Below are 16,029 nucleotides of genomic sequence, written 5' to 3'. Positions count from 1 at the left end.
GCTTTGCTCTGAGTGCTGTAATAGAGTTGTAAATAAACTTGTTTTTTTATCTACTGATTCAGCATGTATATTTGAGGTGACGATTAAAAATATGAAATGCTTGCACTGTAACAGACCAGCATCACATAAGGACACTGCAAAGCACAGGCGAAACACATGCACACCCTCACTAAGCATTTATAGAAAATACCATTTTGCATTGCTTTTGTTCTAGGAGTAACATGAACTCTACAGGCTTACATGAAGCTTATTGCAAAGTTTAATACTCTATATATGCCCTGCACATACCAAGCGAAGATATTAGATAGTCACTGCATTCAGAAAGCAAACAGAGCAGCTCAAGCCATGCTGGTGCTGCGAGTGTCGTTTTCAGCTGAAATTGAGCGCACCAGCTCTTCAACCCAGCGCACCTCGGAGACCATCTGCTCAGCGAGCACTTCATAGCGGTTCTCCAACCGGCCAAACTTGCGTTTGAGGGCATTGGCCGATAGCATGGTGGCACGGGCCTCTTCCTGGCTCTGTCTGCGCAGGGCTTGTGCTTTCTGCAGCTCCTGTTTGATCTGATTGAGATCTGCAGCGATGCTTTCGTTCTCCTCCTTGTACCAGCTTTCTTTCTCCTCATAGATGGAGAGCAGAGCGGCCACATCCTCAGCGCAGGAGCGCTGGTTCTTCTCCAGCTCTCGCAGGCCGTCCTCGGCCACTGCGATCTCCTCCATGACCTGCGAGAAGCGTTCAAAGTTGATGTAGGTGTTGTTGGGAGGCATGCTGGAGTGGGATTTGATGGTGTACTCCTTCAGACGGGTGGTCTTCAGACGCCTGCGCTCTGTCTTGCGCTCACTTTCCTCAGGTCGAACGTTACGCCTCTTGATCACCTGTATGAGGGGATGGGATGGGAACTAGTCAAGCATTGCTCAAACAGTGACTAAACTCAAGAGGGAGAAAAAGAGAAGCATTCAAACCTTGATCCAAGGATGCTGGAGACTGTCCTCGATTGTCATTCTCTTCCTGAATGTTAAAAGCAAATATTAAATTAAATATTAATAAAAAGGAATGAAATTTGCTTCATATTAAACAAATGAGGCTTACATTAGTGTTAATTACATACCATTACATTATTTACTAATAGTTTTTATTTTATATTATCAGTTTTAATTTTAGTAATTGTGTTATGCGCATTTTTAAAATGTATGTTTTTTTATCTAATACTTGCACTTTATTTTATTACATAATTTTTAATAGTTTGTTACAACACTGGATTTTACTAACTTTGGATCCTTGACCAGCAGTCGGCGAATAAAGTCCTTGGCGAGCTCACTTGTGTTGCTGAAGTACTCTTCATCAAAGTCATAGTTGACAGCTGAAATGTTGGTAAGTGTTTCTTGTTTGGTCTCGCCAAGAAACGGAGAAGCACCACTCAAACTACAGACAATTAAGAATGTATTAATATTAGTCAAGCAAATAAAACAGCATCATCTGAGTGTGGAAAATGCATGTAATCAATGCAGTCATTTATGTGACATTACAACTTACAGTATATATGTGATAACTCCAATGCTCCTGCAGGAAAGACAATCACAAGAGAATTCATTCTGAGCAAAAATAAACAACTGATAAACTGAATATCATTTATTAACTAACCAATATTTTAAAATGATCATTGATAGCTAAGACTCACCACATATCTGCCTCCAGGCCAAGAGGCTCATAATTCACAATTTCCGGTGCTAAAAAGGATAAAAGTTATGACAAAGACCTAATAAACAAGACACCTAATAAAGTTATCATAAATAAGGATTAAAAATATTAAGCGTTATAATAATCTCAAGTTCTCACCAACAAACTCAGGAGTTCCAAAGATGTTTTTAAATTCATTTCCATCTTTAATCTGATGAGCAATTCCAAAATCTATCAGCTTGATTCTGGGGTTCGGCACATTTTTGTCCAGCAGCATTATGTTCTCAGGCTGAAAACAAAGTGATTCAAGATGTTTGTAGTACATGATTCCATGCTCCCCCAAAATTAACATTTTGAGAGATGCATCTACATTAATAAATAGCAAACCTAGTTCACACAAAATGAAAAACTGCTGAAAACTTATTCACCCTCAGGTCATCCAAGATGAAGAGGAGTTTGTTTCCTGCTCAGAACAGATTTGGAGAAATTTAGCATTGCATAACTTGCTCACTAATGCATCCTCTGCAGTGAATGAAGCTTTTTCACTGAAAGAAGCATTATTATGGATTATGTATATTAGCCTGAAGCAATGCCTTATTGATAGATTTATTGCAAACATTTAGCTTTTCACTTCTCAAGATGTTAACTGATGGACTGTGGATTGCTTGTGGAGCTGTCTGAACTCTCATTCTGACGGCACCCATTCACTGCATAGCATCCACTGGTGAGCAAGTGATGTAATGCTTCATTTCCAGCGATAGCGTCGACCTGATTGCACAGATAATATTTAAACTGAACTGAGCTGGACAATGCCATCACTGAATTCAATAATAAAATGCCTTTAACTGAAAATTGAGTGTTTAATCTTGTCATTTTACATTATTAACACACTATTTTCCTATTTTGATATTGTGCAGTTGCTTTGACACAATTTGTATTGTTAAAAGCGCTATATAAATAAAGGTGACTTGACTAAATTTATCCAAATCTGTTGCAATGACGTAACTACACATTGGATGGCTTGAGCAAGAGCAAATTTTCATTTTTGGGTGGACTATTCTTTTAAAACAAATCATCCTAGTGCTCACCTTCAAGTCAAAGTGTGCTATGCGTTTCGAGTGGAGGTAGTGAACTCCATCCAGGATCTGTTTGAGGAACTGCGTGGCCTCCTCCTCAGTCAGTGACTCCTTCTCAGCCAGGAAGTCAAACAGCTCCCCTCCAGACACCAGCTCCAGAATCAGGATCACATCGGTTTTGTTCTCAAAGATGTCATGGAGGGTGATGATGTTGCTGTGCTGGATCTCTCGAAGGATGTTCACCTCTCGCTCGATCTCCTCTCGGCTCACACCTCGTCGGCTGGATGACAGCCGTCTCTTCTTGATAAACTTAGCGGCATATTCTGTTTCGGTGCTTTTTTCTTTACATTTACGCACAATAGCAAACTGCCCACTGGGAAACAGGGTACAATGATACACAGAGAAAACAGAAATGAAAAAGAAGAAATCATGTCATTGTATATAGAAGATAAGGATATGGAATAGGCACAAAATACACTACATATAAGAACAGAAGTACATACTGTACTTTCCACAGAACCAAGCTCTAGTACTTTCTAAAGGAATTAGAGAGTAACTTGTTTAAGTAAATGGTATAAATGCTGCATGATGCAACCAAGGAAATATATATAAAAAAAAAAAGTCACAGATAAAATGTGTACTCTCAGGCCCATCTGTAGTCTCATTTGCACTACAGCTGTTCTCAGGCTCTGAGAGCGAGCATATGCATTGTAAAGCAGTGATGTCATGCTGCAGCAGCGCAGCACAGCACAGAAACCTCCACGTCCATATATAGAAAAAAAGGCCAGGCTTGTGTTTACAGATGATTAAGTCACTGTGCTGGGGATTTTTAAATTGCAGGACTCTCATAATGTTTGTTACAACACTGCACTGATAAGCACAAACACTACGTTCCATTGGCAACTCTAGGCCAAACACTATGATGTATTCACTTATCTTTTATTAAAGAGCTTTCATAACTACATAATTAAAGATCTTAGGCTAATTAAAATCTTAATCTTCGTTTCATTCACTATATGTGAGATCATTTTAAAATCAGGTTAAACTAGTTTTTACAGAGTTTTAAGGAGGGAAATGACATCTCTTACCTTCCTAACTCCTCTCCCATTTCATAGTACAGCTCCACATCCTCCTGCCTGAAGCCAGCCATGATTTGCTGACTTCAAATTAATCAATCTGTTAGAAAATGACCAGAAATAGTGCCTAGTTTAGTTTCATGGTTTTGACTTTGTCTTCAGTCCACTAAAGATTTTGACACTTTGTTTACAATGACTATAAATGGTTTCTAGAGTGCACATGTTTTGGTATTTACTCTTGACCTCACAGGAAGTTGGATTTTAAACTGATATGGGAATGAGTTCCTCGTGCAGAATGTGGGCATTCTTCTATTCCTATTTACGTCATTATCTAAAGTCATAAACCAGGGTTGACAAATTCTTTTTGTTTTGTTTTGTTTCTTTATAGACCTTTTAACAGCTAATATCTTAACAGTGCAGTACAAATTTACACTAAAAATTGCATCTCAAAAGCTATGCTGTAAGTCATGTTTCGAACTTTAATGTTTAAAGATAACTACAAGAACAACAGTCATTTATTTTAACACAGAGGTCCGGTCTCACAGCCCAAAATAAGCATATTACGATAATCCACAAAATATCTATCAAAGCACTGACTGTTTCCAGGTAGCCATCTGGCTAACTTGTAAAGAAACGACCAACGAACACCGGCAAGTTACGTAAGTTACACACAAAACACATTACAGAATAAATATAGAAGACTTTCTCTTATATGCTATGAATGATGTTATCTTTAACAAAGCTATCCAGAATAAGTAAACGCTGAGAGTTTGTCACATACCTCAATGTCGCCGCATTCCTCAGCCAATCGATATCTTCCGGTTGCTGCGCTCTGGAGAGGCGTGGCTTGTTCAGAGACATCATCGAGACGCGCTCTGGAGAGGCGTGGCTTGTTCAGTATGAGGGGCATCATCGAGACGTCACCGCAGGATGATGTCAACATGCGTGTACCTGTTATTAAGCGTCTGCCAGGTGTTAGCACTGATCTAAGTTAAAAACTACTTGTGTGGGCTTGTTTTGCACTGTTCCTTTGTCAGTGTTACCACAACAGACTCATAACACATATAAAAAGGTGTAAATTAATGAAATAATGAGTTTGCCTGGAAATTCTAATAATAAAGGAACAAAAATAGACTAAATAAAGAAATACTTTTTGTTGTGAATCAGTGTTACACAAGAGAGTGAGAGAGATCCACAGTGCTAGGGACCGATTTTAACCTCATTGCCAGAGTCAAATAATCCTCATTTATTGAGCAAGTGTATAAAATTAACTTCATGTGTGCCATAATCTGTTACTGCATGTTGATGTCAGGCGAACATGAAGACGTTTTGTGCATACATATTATTGTGATATGTGAGTCTGTAATTATGTAATTTATTCTAGACATAATCATATAAAGCGTTTTCAGCTCACATTTCATGTTTATTAAGAAACAATAGCTTTAATCTCATTAGTTCATCAAAAAAGTCATTTTGATCACATTTGGCAACCTTTGAAAAGTGAGAAAACAGACAGTCAATAATATGTCACCAGTGTTACCTTAAAAACCATCTTCTGTCATGTGACAACATGCTTATGTATATTATATTATATTATATATTCTGTTTTTGCTGTTTTGTACATTGCCTATTTGGATATTTGTGTATTATTCTTATACATTTAGAGCTTCTGTCACTAACAAATTCCTCGTATGTGTAAACATACCAGGCCAATAAAGCTCATTCTGATTCTGATGTACAGATAATGTCTGTCAGTGGAACAAGATGATGCTCATACTATCAACAATCACTTGATTCTTTTGTTAAAAATTGTAATTTATTTATTTCTTCTCTTCAAAATATCATTAGAAGAAACTTTTAAATATGATAATGCGATAAAATATAATGTAAACATGTTGATTATTAAAATAAAAGGAAACAACAAAAACAAAGGACAAGATGCATTGAAGTAGTTAGAAAAAAATCATTTATATTTACGTTTACATTTAGTCATTTAGCAGACGCTTTTATCCAAAGCGATTTACAAATGATGAGGACAATGGAAGCAATCAACAGATGAGCGAAAGGTTCTTCAGATGTTCAAGGTTCTTTATGGAACCATTTAGACAAAAAGGTTCTTCTATGGTATCGTGAAGCACCTTTATTTTTAAGAGTGTAGAGTGCAAGTCTTAAAGGGTAAAGTGTTTTTTGTTTTTGTTTTTTTAAAAAGAAAACATATAGATAAAATACAATTAGAATAGAGTGCTAGAGTTAGAGAGTCAAATAAAGATGGAAGAAATGTGTTTTCAGATGTTTCTTGAAGATGGCAGCTGCTCGGATTGAGTTGGACAGGTCATTTCACCAGGAGGCAACAGTTAATGTAAAAGTCTGTGAAAGTGATCCCTCTTTGGGATGGCATAATAATGCACCGTTCACTTGCAGAACGCAAGCTTATAGAGAGCACATAAGTCTGAAGTAGTGAATTTAGGTAAAGGGGTGCAGAGCCAGTGCTGGTTTTGTAGGCAAACATTAGTGTCTTGAATTTTATGTGAGCAGGTAGCCAGTAAAGCAAATCTGCAGGACCGGGCAGTTTCAGCAATGTGGTCTGAGAAAATGAGCTGATCATCAATCATAACTCCAAGGTTTCTGGCTGTTTTTGGAGGTATATGTTTGATGTGCCTAACTGGATGGAGACATTGTGATGAAGTGATGAAGAAATGAAGGCGTGGCTAAAATATAATTGATTAGAGCGAAAGCCAATAGGCCACGAGTGGACATTCGGAAGCGGACGAAGTTAGCGAATCGGCAACGTACTGCAGAAGGTGGGCGGGATAAACGTAAACAGCTGATAGTTGAGTCGGAGGAGGGCAGAGCGGATGGGGGAGACGACAACAACAACAATCAGGCATTATGCGGTTTTTGTCAATTCTCCTTTGGGCAGCACTTTTGATCGAACAGGTAAGACGTAAGAAAACAAAACAATCCGTATTCTTTTTTGGTGGGTTCCTCAACGGGTCTGTAACGTTACCCAGTTTGTTTGATTTGGGTTTTTGCCGTTTTTTGCCGATGATTACTAGCTACATGCTAGCGTACGATTAGCTTGCGGTGGACTTCAGTAGGATGTGCTCGTGCATGTTTGGGGGCCGCGTGGCCGAGTCCTCTCGAGCTTCTGTTGACAAGACACTGTTACAGCAAAACAAATAGAAAACACCGATCAAACGAGCGATAAACTGTAATTTTTGCTGGATCACCATAAAGGTTTATCATTAATTTTCATTTGATTATTTATTGCGCAAGCGCCAAGCAGTGATACTGTAGCCTACATAGGGAATGTCAGTCATTTTAACGGAAGACCCTTTCGTTTGCGTTACTTTAATATATACCTTACCAAATTGTATTTAGTAAGAAGTATGAATTAACTGGAAAAAGTAATAAGGCAATAACTTACATATACATTTTTCAAATTACTTACTTTTTTCGGGATTCCCTGCGTGAACAACATTTGTTATGATATTAATAATGTAATGTATTATATTACATTTGATGTTATTTGGTTCATGTTTATGTAATTATTTTAGTGTCACACATGTTAACCTGATGATATGTTTGTGTGGGTGACAGTGAGCTGTGAGAGATATATGCTATATGGCGCACACACACACACACACACACATTAAGCCCTTCTTAAATGATTAAATTATTCATTTAATGAATGGTGTAATGTAATAAATCTCAGTGACACTAAAACAAAAACAGCACAATTTCTCATGTGGTCCTGCAAGTTTAAATGAAACAAACTATTTAAATAAAAACAGGTAGCAAATGAAGGTCAAACATCTGCATACATTAGAAAACATAATTCACATTTTTTTCTATGAGGTTTTATAGGTAACTTTATGCAAGTTCATGTCACCTATTTGCTACAGACATATGCATTTCTCTCCCTTTTCCAAGGTTTCCCTCTTTCCACAGCAATCTTATGCACAAACCTGTTAACCAATCCGCTCTGGTTCACAGGTTTTAGGTGAATATGGCATGGCACATTTCAGTGATGGGGGGAACAGTAAAGGCAAAGATTACTGCATCTTCTTCAACTCTCAGTGGGCTCGATTACCTCAGGACCTCAGTAAAGCAGTTAGTAGCAATTTACGTTTTACACACACAAATAGAAATCCCCAGATCTCTTACTGTTGGATTTCAAATCAATCGCAGCATTTCCAACAAACCCCTGCTGTATCTGAAACTGCAGTTACAATTTAGTATCACAGAGCTGCCACTCATTCACCCTTTTTTGTGTTCCTCAGGCACGGCTGCAGACTTATGATCTCACCACCTCTGTGCTGTGCTCCCCCTCTGATGTCCCTGAGGGTGGCTTCCCAAACAGCATCCCAATGGTGATGAGAGGAAATTGCACTTTCTATGAAAAAGTCAGATTGGCCCAGATCAATGGTGCCAAAGGACTTCTGATCGTCAGCAAAGATAGACTGGTAACACCTCATAACACCGTAAATGGTGCCATGAACATTCGTCGAAATTTTTTCACATGAGTCACACATAAATTAACTTGTTTGAAATGATTTAGACTCCACCCTCAGGCAACAAGTCCCAGTATGAGGAGATAGGCATCCCAGTGGCCTTGCTAAGCTATAAAGACATGTTGGAAATCAGTAAAGTAAGTTCAGAATCACTTAAACGCATATTATATTGTAATTACAAAGGCAACAACAAAAAAATAATTCTGGCTTTAGATGTTTGGAGAGAAAAGGCAGGTGGCCATGTATGCGCCCAATGAACCGGTGGTGGACTACAACATGGTGCTCATCTTCCTGATGGCGGTGGGCACAGTGGCTGTCGGAGGATATTGGGCTGGCAGCAGGGACATTAAAAAGTAAGAATTGTGCCCTTGAGGCACAGGTTACAAGATAAATTAGTGATAAAGCTGACAGCCTGCAGAATTTATTCAACTAAACTCACATCTTTGTGCTTTTAGACGTTATATGAAGCACAAGAGGGACGACGGTGCTGAGAAACAAGACGAGGAGACAGTTGACGTCACCCCCATCATGATTTGTGTGTTTGTGGTCATGTGTTGCTCTATGCTGGTGCTCTTGTATTTCTTCTATGATCAATTGGGTAAATAAATTAATCAGTTATTACCGTCTTTCAGTAAACTGTCCGTATTTTAATCTTGATTTAATTTATTCCTCACCCTTTCTTTCACAGTGTATATGACTATCGCAACGTTCTGTCTGGCATCTGCCGTTGGTCTGTACAGCTGTCTTTGGCCTTTTGTCCGAAGGATACCGTTTGGGAAATGCAGGTTAGAGATATGCATGAGATAGACTGGATAAGCTTCTTTTTGGCTTTGAATTGAAGGAAATGCTTTGTTGTGTGTTGACAGGATACCCGAGAATAACTTGCCATACTGTCACAAGCGGCCACAGGTGCGCATGCTGATCCTTTCAGCCTTCTGTATAGGAGTCAGTGTCACTTGGGGAGTTTTTCGCAACGAAGACCAGTAAGAATAGAGAACACTTTAGGTTTTGACACTTTTAGCATTATTACAGTATCTAATCAAAAATCATGCTCCCTAGGTGGGCATGGCTACTTCAGGATGCGCTAGGCATCGCATTCTGTCTTTACATGCTGAAAACAATCAGGCTGCCAACTTTCAAGGTGAGTTTAAAATGCAGATGGGTGCTGCTGGTTGCCAACATAACATATTTAGGAAGTGGAGATGATACATTGCTTCTTTTTGTAGGCCTGCACTCTGCTGTTGGTGGTGCTGTTCGTGTATGACGTGTTTTTTGTTTTCATAACACCACTCTTAACTGAGGTATGAGTTGTTGTTTTTTTACTAAAACTGGTGTAAAATAGAATTGTATATTATTAGGTATATTTTTGAATGTGATTCTGTGCAGAGTGGGGAAAGTATCATGGTAGAGGTGGCGACTGGTCCCTCTGATTCCTCTACTCATGAGAAGGTAGGAAGGTGTTTTTTTGAATATGCATACATTTAAATACATATTTGCAATTTCTTTGGTGTCAAATTTGGCATCTTTGTCTCAATTAGCTTCCGATGGTGCTGAAAGTGCCCAGGTTGAATTCTTCTCCTCTGGTCCTGTGTGACCGGCCATTCTCTCTCCTGGGCTTTGGGGATGTCTTGGTACCAGGTAATGTCACTACGTCAGTATTAGCTGCATGATGAGGATTTAAAGGAAAGAACTTAGTGATGCACCAAAATATATTTTTCTACCAAAATCAAAATTAGTGTTAATTTAGCCGAAAATGAAGTTTGGGTAACTGAACGTGGTAAGCTTTCCAATAGCTTTTTTTGTTGTCGTTGTTGTTTTGGTTGTCGAAATTTTTATACATCTTTGAAAGGAAATGACAATATTAGGCAAACTTGGTTGTCTGGCTCTGGTTTTATCAAACTTGATAAAATATTTTATTAATGATATAAACAAAAAATCTTGCATCTGATTTCTTGGAATTCAGACTTCACTGTCCTTCAGTTTTTTTCTTCCTTTCTTTTAGTAATCTTGTACTTAATTTTAGTAATGATATTTTGTTCCCTCAGGTCTGCTGGTGGCATATTGTCACAGATTTGACATTCTCATGCAGACTTCTCGAATTTACTTTCTGGCCTGCACTATTGGTAAGACACTGACTACCTTTTAAATTCAGATATGTTGTACGTTTCAAGCTTTAATTCAGTATCTTTTAAACATGCGTGATACATTGTGCCTCTCATTTAAAGACTGCGAATCTGATCTGTTTTTTTAGGCTACGGCATTGGTCTTCTCATCACATTTGTGGCTCTGGCACTGATGCAGATGGGTCAGCCTGCCCTCTTATACCTGGTGCCTTGCACGCTCCTCACCAGCCTTGCGGTGGCACTGTGGCGCAAGGAGCTGCCTTTGTTCTGGACAGGAAGTGGATTTGTGGTGAATACCAGTTTGATATGAGTGCCTTCTGCAGTCGGAAAGGTTCTAGGGTTATGTACAGTTACTAGACTTACAGTTGAGTAAATTCACCCACGTGTTTTTGTTCCGCTCTTATTTTGCTCTCACTTTTACTGTGGGTATTTTCTTCTCTTTAAAGGAGGGGTTCGGTGTCAACCTTAGGAGTAAAACAGTCGTTTCCAATATGCATAACTGTTCTTAACACAGAATCTACATCCTTTGATTTCACAGGCGTTTGTTTAAAATGTTGAGAAACTTTTACAGCATAGATCCAGCATAGTAAAAGGAGATTTTACAGGCTTTAGACAAATGCCTGTTTGACTGAATTTATTATAGCCAAATGTTTTTCTCTAAACCACATTATTAGGAAATGCTGTGCTACGGACTGATACACACAAGTTAAATCCACCGTTTCACAACACAATGGGTTGATAAATGCCAGATCTCTCCTTTAGGCCTGGTAAGAGATCTGTGTGTGCCAGAAGACGGCTTATGTTTTGTTTCCTCGGCTCTTTAGCTAACAGTGTTCAAGCTTTTAATCCAATAGTCGGCCTGGAGATTTGTTGGTCTTGAGTTAATCTATGGTGATTTCCTGTATGAGAAGAATCTGATCTGTGTCATCTCCTCTGATTGTTTTCTTCTTCAGTTATAGTTATAGATCAGAAGCCATTTTCTCATTCTCACTTCTGAAGTGATTCTAACATTTTTCTTCTGCTTTTAATTGCAATTGGATTGGTATTTCTGTCTATATGTATGTATACACTACCATTCAAAAGGGGTCGGTAAGATTTTTATTAATTTTGGAAGAAGTCATGACTCTAGTCTTCAGTGTCACATGATCCTTCAGAAATTATTCTCAAATGCTAATTTGGTGCTCAGAAAAGATATTTTATTATTATCAATCTTGAAAATGTTCAAAATAATTGCTGCTGAGTGTTTTTGTTTAAACCGAGGTAATTTCTTCAGGATTTTTTGATGAATAGAAAGTAGGTAAGCATTGATTTGAAACAGAAATCTTTGTAATATGTGACCCTGGACCACAAAACCAGTCATAAGTAGCACAGGCATATTTGTAACAATAGCCATCAATACATTTATGGGTCAAAATTATCGATTTTTATTTTATGCCAAAAATCACTAGGATATTAAGTAAAGATAATGTTCCATGAAGATATTTTGTAAATTTCCTACCATAAATGTTTGATTAGTAACATGCATTGCTAAGAACTTAATTTGGACAACTTTATAGGCGATTTTCTCAATATTTAGATTTTTTTGCACCCTCAGATTCGAGATTTTTCCAGACCCTTATGACTGGTTTTATGGTCCAGTGTCACATATTATAAATGTCTTGATTACTATTTTTTATGTCCTTGCTGAATAAAAGTATTTTTATTCAAATGAAAAAAAGTGTTTTAAAAAATTGTACTGACCCCACATTTTTGAATAGTAGTGCATATATAAAATATTTACAATTTAATAAAAAACTTTTTTTAACAATTTAATTAAAATTTTTCCTGATTTTTCATCATGTGTGTCTCATTTCGTCCTTAGCCGCCTCCCATTGTCATGGAACAAATCAACTGTACTCAAACCCCAGGACTGTCCACAGATGAACCCCAGTCCAATCCTGAGCCGGCAGACTCTGAAACAACCAATCAGTGTGAGGACCCAGCACAGGAGGAAGTTCCGCATCTTACAGATGCATCTACTACATAAAGACAAAAGACTCGGATGCAAATTTTTTTTCATTTTTTGAAGTCAGTTATATATCTGACCATATATGTAATAGACTTGAGCAGTATGAACATCTCAGTGCACTTGTTTTAAGCCTTTGAAATTGAACTGTCTTTTGAATTGGAGGAGGAGACACAACAACAATTGCTGTGCTTCAGTCACTTTGCTTCAAGTTCACGTTTGATGGAATTAGGAGGGCACAGAATGGATCGCTTTTATCTCCTTCGCAAGGATCTCAACTCGGTGTTATTTTTGTTCTTCCTTGTTTTTTTGTAAATTAACATTCTTTCAGTAAATGAAACAAAGTGCAGCTAGACATTTGAAAACAAATGTCAAGAAAATTCTAGACAGCTCACTGAAAATATTTCTAGTTGGCTTCCAGTTGATAATGCATTACTGACGGGTTCTGTCCTTGTCTCAACAGCGCTGAAGTATCACATCCTTTAAAATACGGTGCTAATAAGGGGCGAATGAACCAAAGGCTTTGGGAATTTATTAATTTCATCCTGAGTTTTGAGATACGAATGCTGTGGATTGTTTATATCATGGTATGCTGTATAAATAAGCACAGTTCTGTTATGCAACACATAATTTAACAACTTTCTTATTGATTTGGGATGTGAATTCTGCTTTAGTTGCATTGAAATAGATCATATTCATATGCTCATGGCTTATTGAAACCATTGTATTTAGAATGTGCTTTTACTTGATGGAAGGGATGTTTGAGATTTCAAAATAAAAAGTGCAAACATTTTTAAAAAGTGCAGTTTTTTAGAACAGTTTCCTGCCCAACTATTGAGTGACAGTCCTTCTGTTTTATAGTAGGTTTTTGTATTCATGGTACTTTTTAAAGTTGTTTTTCGGTGTAAAGCACTGATATTATATTCTCTGTATGATTTAACAGTTTTAAGTTACAGTACATAAGGTTTATTTAAGAAGTTTATGTGGCACTGTTGTCTCATTGAAATCTGTTCGACTTGGCTACAGCGTGTTTTGTTTTTATTGGGTCAATGTTATCATGTGGAATAACATGGGCAAGTTGTAATCAAGATATTTTGTCTGTTTATTAATACTTCTGATGTCTGGAGGTCATGTGTCATGGTTTTTCAGAGTCATGTATGCTGAAGCTCTCAATTAGAGATCAACATATGCTGTAAAAGTGTGATTTTGAAAAGTTGTTGAAGAGTGCACATATTAAAGGATTAATGCATTATGTTGGTGTTTTAATGTGTGATCAGTTGAGAAATACTTAGGATGTTTACTGGCAAAATGTACACACGTGGTCATCTTTTATTTAAAATGTTTTACAAAAATCTAACCTTTCATTGGAGAATAAGAATTTAAAATGGGGGGAAATATTATGAAATAAAGGTTTTTCTCTAATACACATTGGACACAATTAACGGTACCCTTTTATTAAATACTTTTTGAAACCTCCATTTGCCAAAATAGTATAGGAGTTTTCATCTATAATGCCTGATGAGGTTAGAGAACACCTGACAAGAGATCAGAGACCATTCCTTCATCCAGAATCTCTCCAGATCCTTTAGATTCCCAGCTCCATGTTGATGATGCTTCTCTTCAGTTCACCTCACTCATTTTCTACAGGGTTCAGGTCAGAGGACTGGAATGGCCAAAGCAGAAGCTTGGTTTTGTGCTCTGACCCATTTTTGTGTTGTGTTTGAGGTTTGTTATTATCCGTTTGGAAGATCCAAACATGGCCCATTGTAAGATTTCTAACAGAGTCAGTCACTTATTGATTTTTTATCTGTTGGTATTTGATCAAATCAGTGATGCCATGTGTCTAAACAAGATGCCCAGGACCTCCAGCAGAAATATATGCCCACAACATAAAACATACAGCAGTATATTTCATTGTACACATGGGGTACATTTTATCTCTGTGTTCACCAAAACCATCTTGAGTGTTTGCTGCTAAAACGTTCATTTTTTAGTTTCATCTGACCATAGAAGCCAGTCCCATTTGAAGTTCCAGTCGTGTCTGATAACTGAATATGCTGAGGGTTGTGTTTACATGAGAGCATTTTCTTTTCTTGATTTATTTTTTCTTGAAACCCTCCCAAAAAAACATTTTTTTTAAAGGTTTTCTGACCCTGAGACTCAACTATTTTCTGCAATTCTCCAGCTGGGGTCCTTGGAGAGTCTTTAGCCACTCGAATTCTCCTCCTCACCGTGCATTAGGACAATATAGACACACGTTCTCTTCCAGGCAGATTTGCAAAATTTTCTGTTGATTGGAAATTCTTAATTATTACCCTGATGGTGGAAATGGGAATTCATAATCACCCTGGAGTGCTCAAAATTGTAAATATGAATGGGAATATACTTGAGATATTTTACTCATAACAATTTCTAGGGGTACCAATAATTGTGTCCAACGTGTATTTGAGAAAAACATTTATTTCATAATGAGATTTTCCCCCATTTTCAATTGTTTTAGTTCAATGAAAGGTTAGATTTTTGTGATTTAAAAACCCCAAAAAACCTCAAAAGAATTAATAATGCAGGTTTATTTTCACAGCCTTCCAAGGGTGCCAACAATTCTGACCACGTGTGTATGTTTAACGCAAGAAACGTTTCAGCCTTTCATCCAACAAATGCTTTTGTGTGTTGAACTACTTAGCTCAGAAACATTCCAATCCAAGCAGTTAATTAAATAAAATAGATCACAGTGATTAGACACAGTTCTTTTGAAAACTTAAAATTTGGTGCTTTTTTCTGAATGTTGTACAACCCTGTTGAAAAAAAAATTGCATATGCTGCCTGGTTAAGTATGTTTTAAAGCATGGCTGCTGGTTTGAACTGGTTTAAACTGGTCCTTAGCTGGTTTAAACTGGTTATGTGCTGGTCCTAAGATGGTCAGGAGCTAGTTGCATACTAAACATACCTAAATAGGAAATGTTTTTTTCAACAGGGTAGAACATTAGAATACATATGATCTATACAATGGCATTGCAACACAACCATCCAGTAACCATAGATCAGAAGAATCATTTTAGTCTTCTGAAAGTGGTTCATTCAGCTTCTGTTCATTAAAAAAAAGAGCTCTCTCGACCAAGGCTCAACAACCTCTTTTGCAAGTGTCATTTCTTTTGTTCATCTCTCTGCCTGCCACTTCAGATTACTTTAGTATGGCTCATTTTGCACACAATAGATTATATAAAATTTTTATACAAATTAATAATACAGTTCAACAACAGCCTGGAGTTAGAAGTGAGTCCAGTGAACCAGATAAAAGAGTGAATCAAGCACTCATGTCTGGTGGATGTTTTTTTTTTAAATCACAAAAATCTAACCTTTCATTGAACTAAAACAACTGAAAATGGGGGAAAATCTCATTATGAAATAAATGTTTCTCTCTAATACATGTTGGACACAATTATTGGCACCCCTAGAAATTCTTATGAGTAAAATATCTCTGAAGTATATTCCCATTCATATTCACAATTTTGAGCACTCCAGGGTGATTATGAACATGAAATTATCCAGCCATGGCTTCCT

General features: G+C 37.4%; 2 protein-coding genes across 7 annotated transcripts; one reads left to right on the top strand and one right to left on the bottom strand.

The window, feature by feature from the left end:
• Positions 1-20: 20 nt before the first annotated feature.
• Positions 21-4,660, bottom strand: LOC306881851 (death-associated protein kinase 3-like). The gene is made up of 9 exons (XM_079436181.1): positions 4,608-4,660; positions 3,839-3,926; positions 2,763-3,123; positions 1,834-1,963; positions 1,676-1,724; positions 1,531-1,557; positions 1,267-1,419; positions 960-1,005; positions 21-872 (listed from the first exon to the last, which is right to left on the bottom strand). Exons 2-9 carry the CDS (start codon positions 3,898-3,900, stop codon positions 339-341), a joined length of 1,362 nt encoding a protein of 453 aa, XP_079292307.1. The 5' UTR covers positions 3,901-3,926; positions 4,608-4,660; the 3' UTR covers positions 21-338.
• A 1,881-nt stretch (positions 4,661-6,541) lies between these two features.
• LOC306881842 (signal peptide peptidase-like 2B) lies at positions 6,542-13,722 on the top strand. 6 transcript variants are annotated; one of them, XR_013785173.1, is made up of 16 exons: positions 6,623-6,763; positions 7,823-7,939; positions 8,110-8,292; positions 8,388-8,477; positions 8,554-8,693; positions 8,796-8,938; positions 9,029-9,125; positions 9,207-9,323; positions 9,400-9,481; positions 9,567-9,641; positions 9,727-9,789; positions 9,879-9,978; positions 10,386-10,463; positions 10,592-10,752; positions 11,138-11,230; positions 12,325-13,719. XR_013785173.1 is itself a non-coding variant. In XM_079436167.1 (15 exons), the coding sequence occupies exons 1-15, from the start codon at positions 6,716-6,718 to the stop codon at positions 12,487-12,489; spliced, it is 1,659 nt and encodes a 552-aa protein (XP_079292293.1). In that variant the 5' UTR covers positions 6,552-6,715; the 3' UTR covers positions 12,490-13,719. The 6 variants fall into 6 exon arrangements, 2 of the variants coding, with proteins under 2 accessions (XP_079292293.1, XP_079292294.1); XR_013785174.1 differs by having other exon boundaries at positions 6,675-6,763; positions 7,760-7,939; XR_013785172.1 differs by lacking the exon at positions 11,138-11,230 and having other exon boundaries at positions 6,542-6,763; positions 10,592-10,827.
• Positions 13,723-16,029: the final 2,307 nt, after the last annotated feature.

Source organism: Barbus barbus (genome assembly GCF_936440315.1).
Source record: "Barbus barbus genome assembly, chromosome: 15".
Taxonomy (NCBI): Eukaryota; Metazoa; Chordata; class Actinopteri; order Cypriniformes; family Cyprinidae; genus Barbus; species Barbus barbus.
The sequence above is the reverse complement of the archived record's forward strand: the minus strand, read 5'-3'. Positions and strand labels throughout refer to the sequence as shown.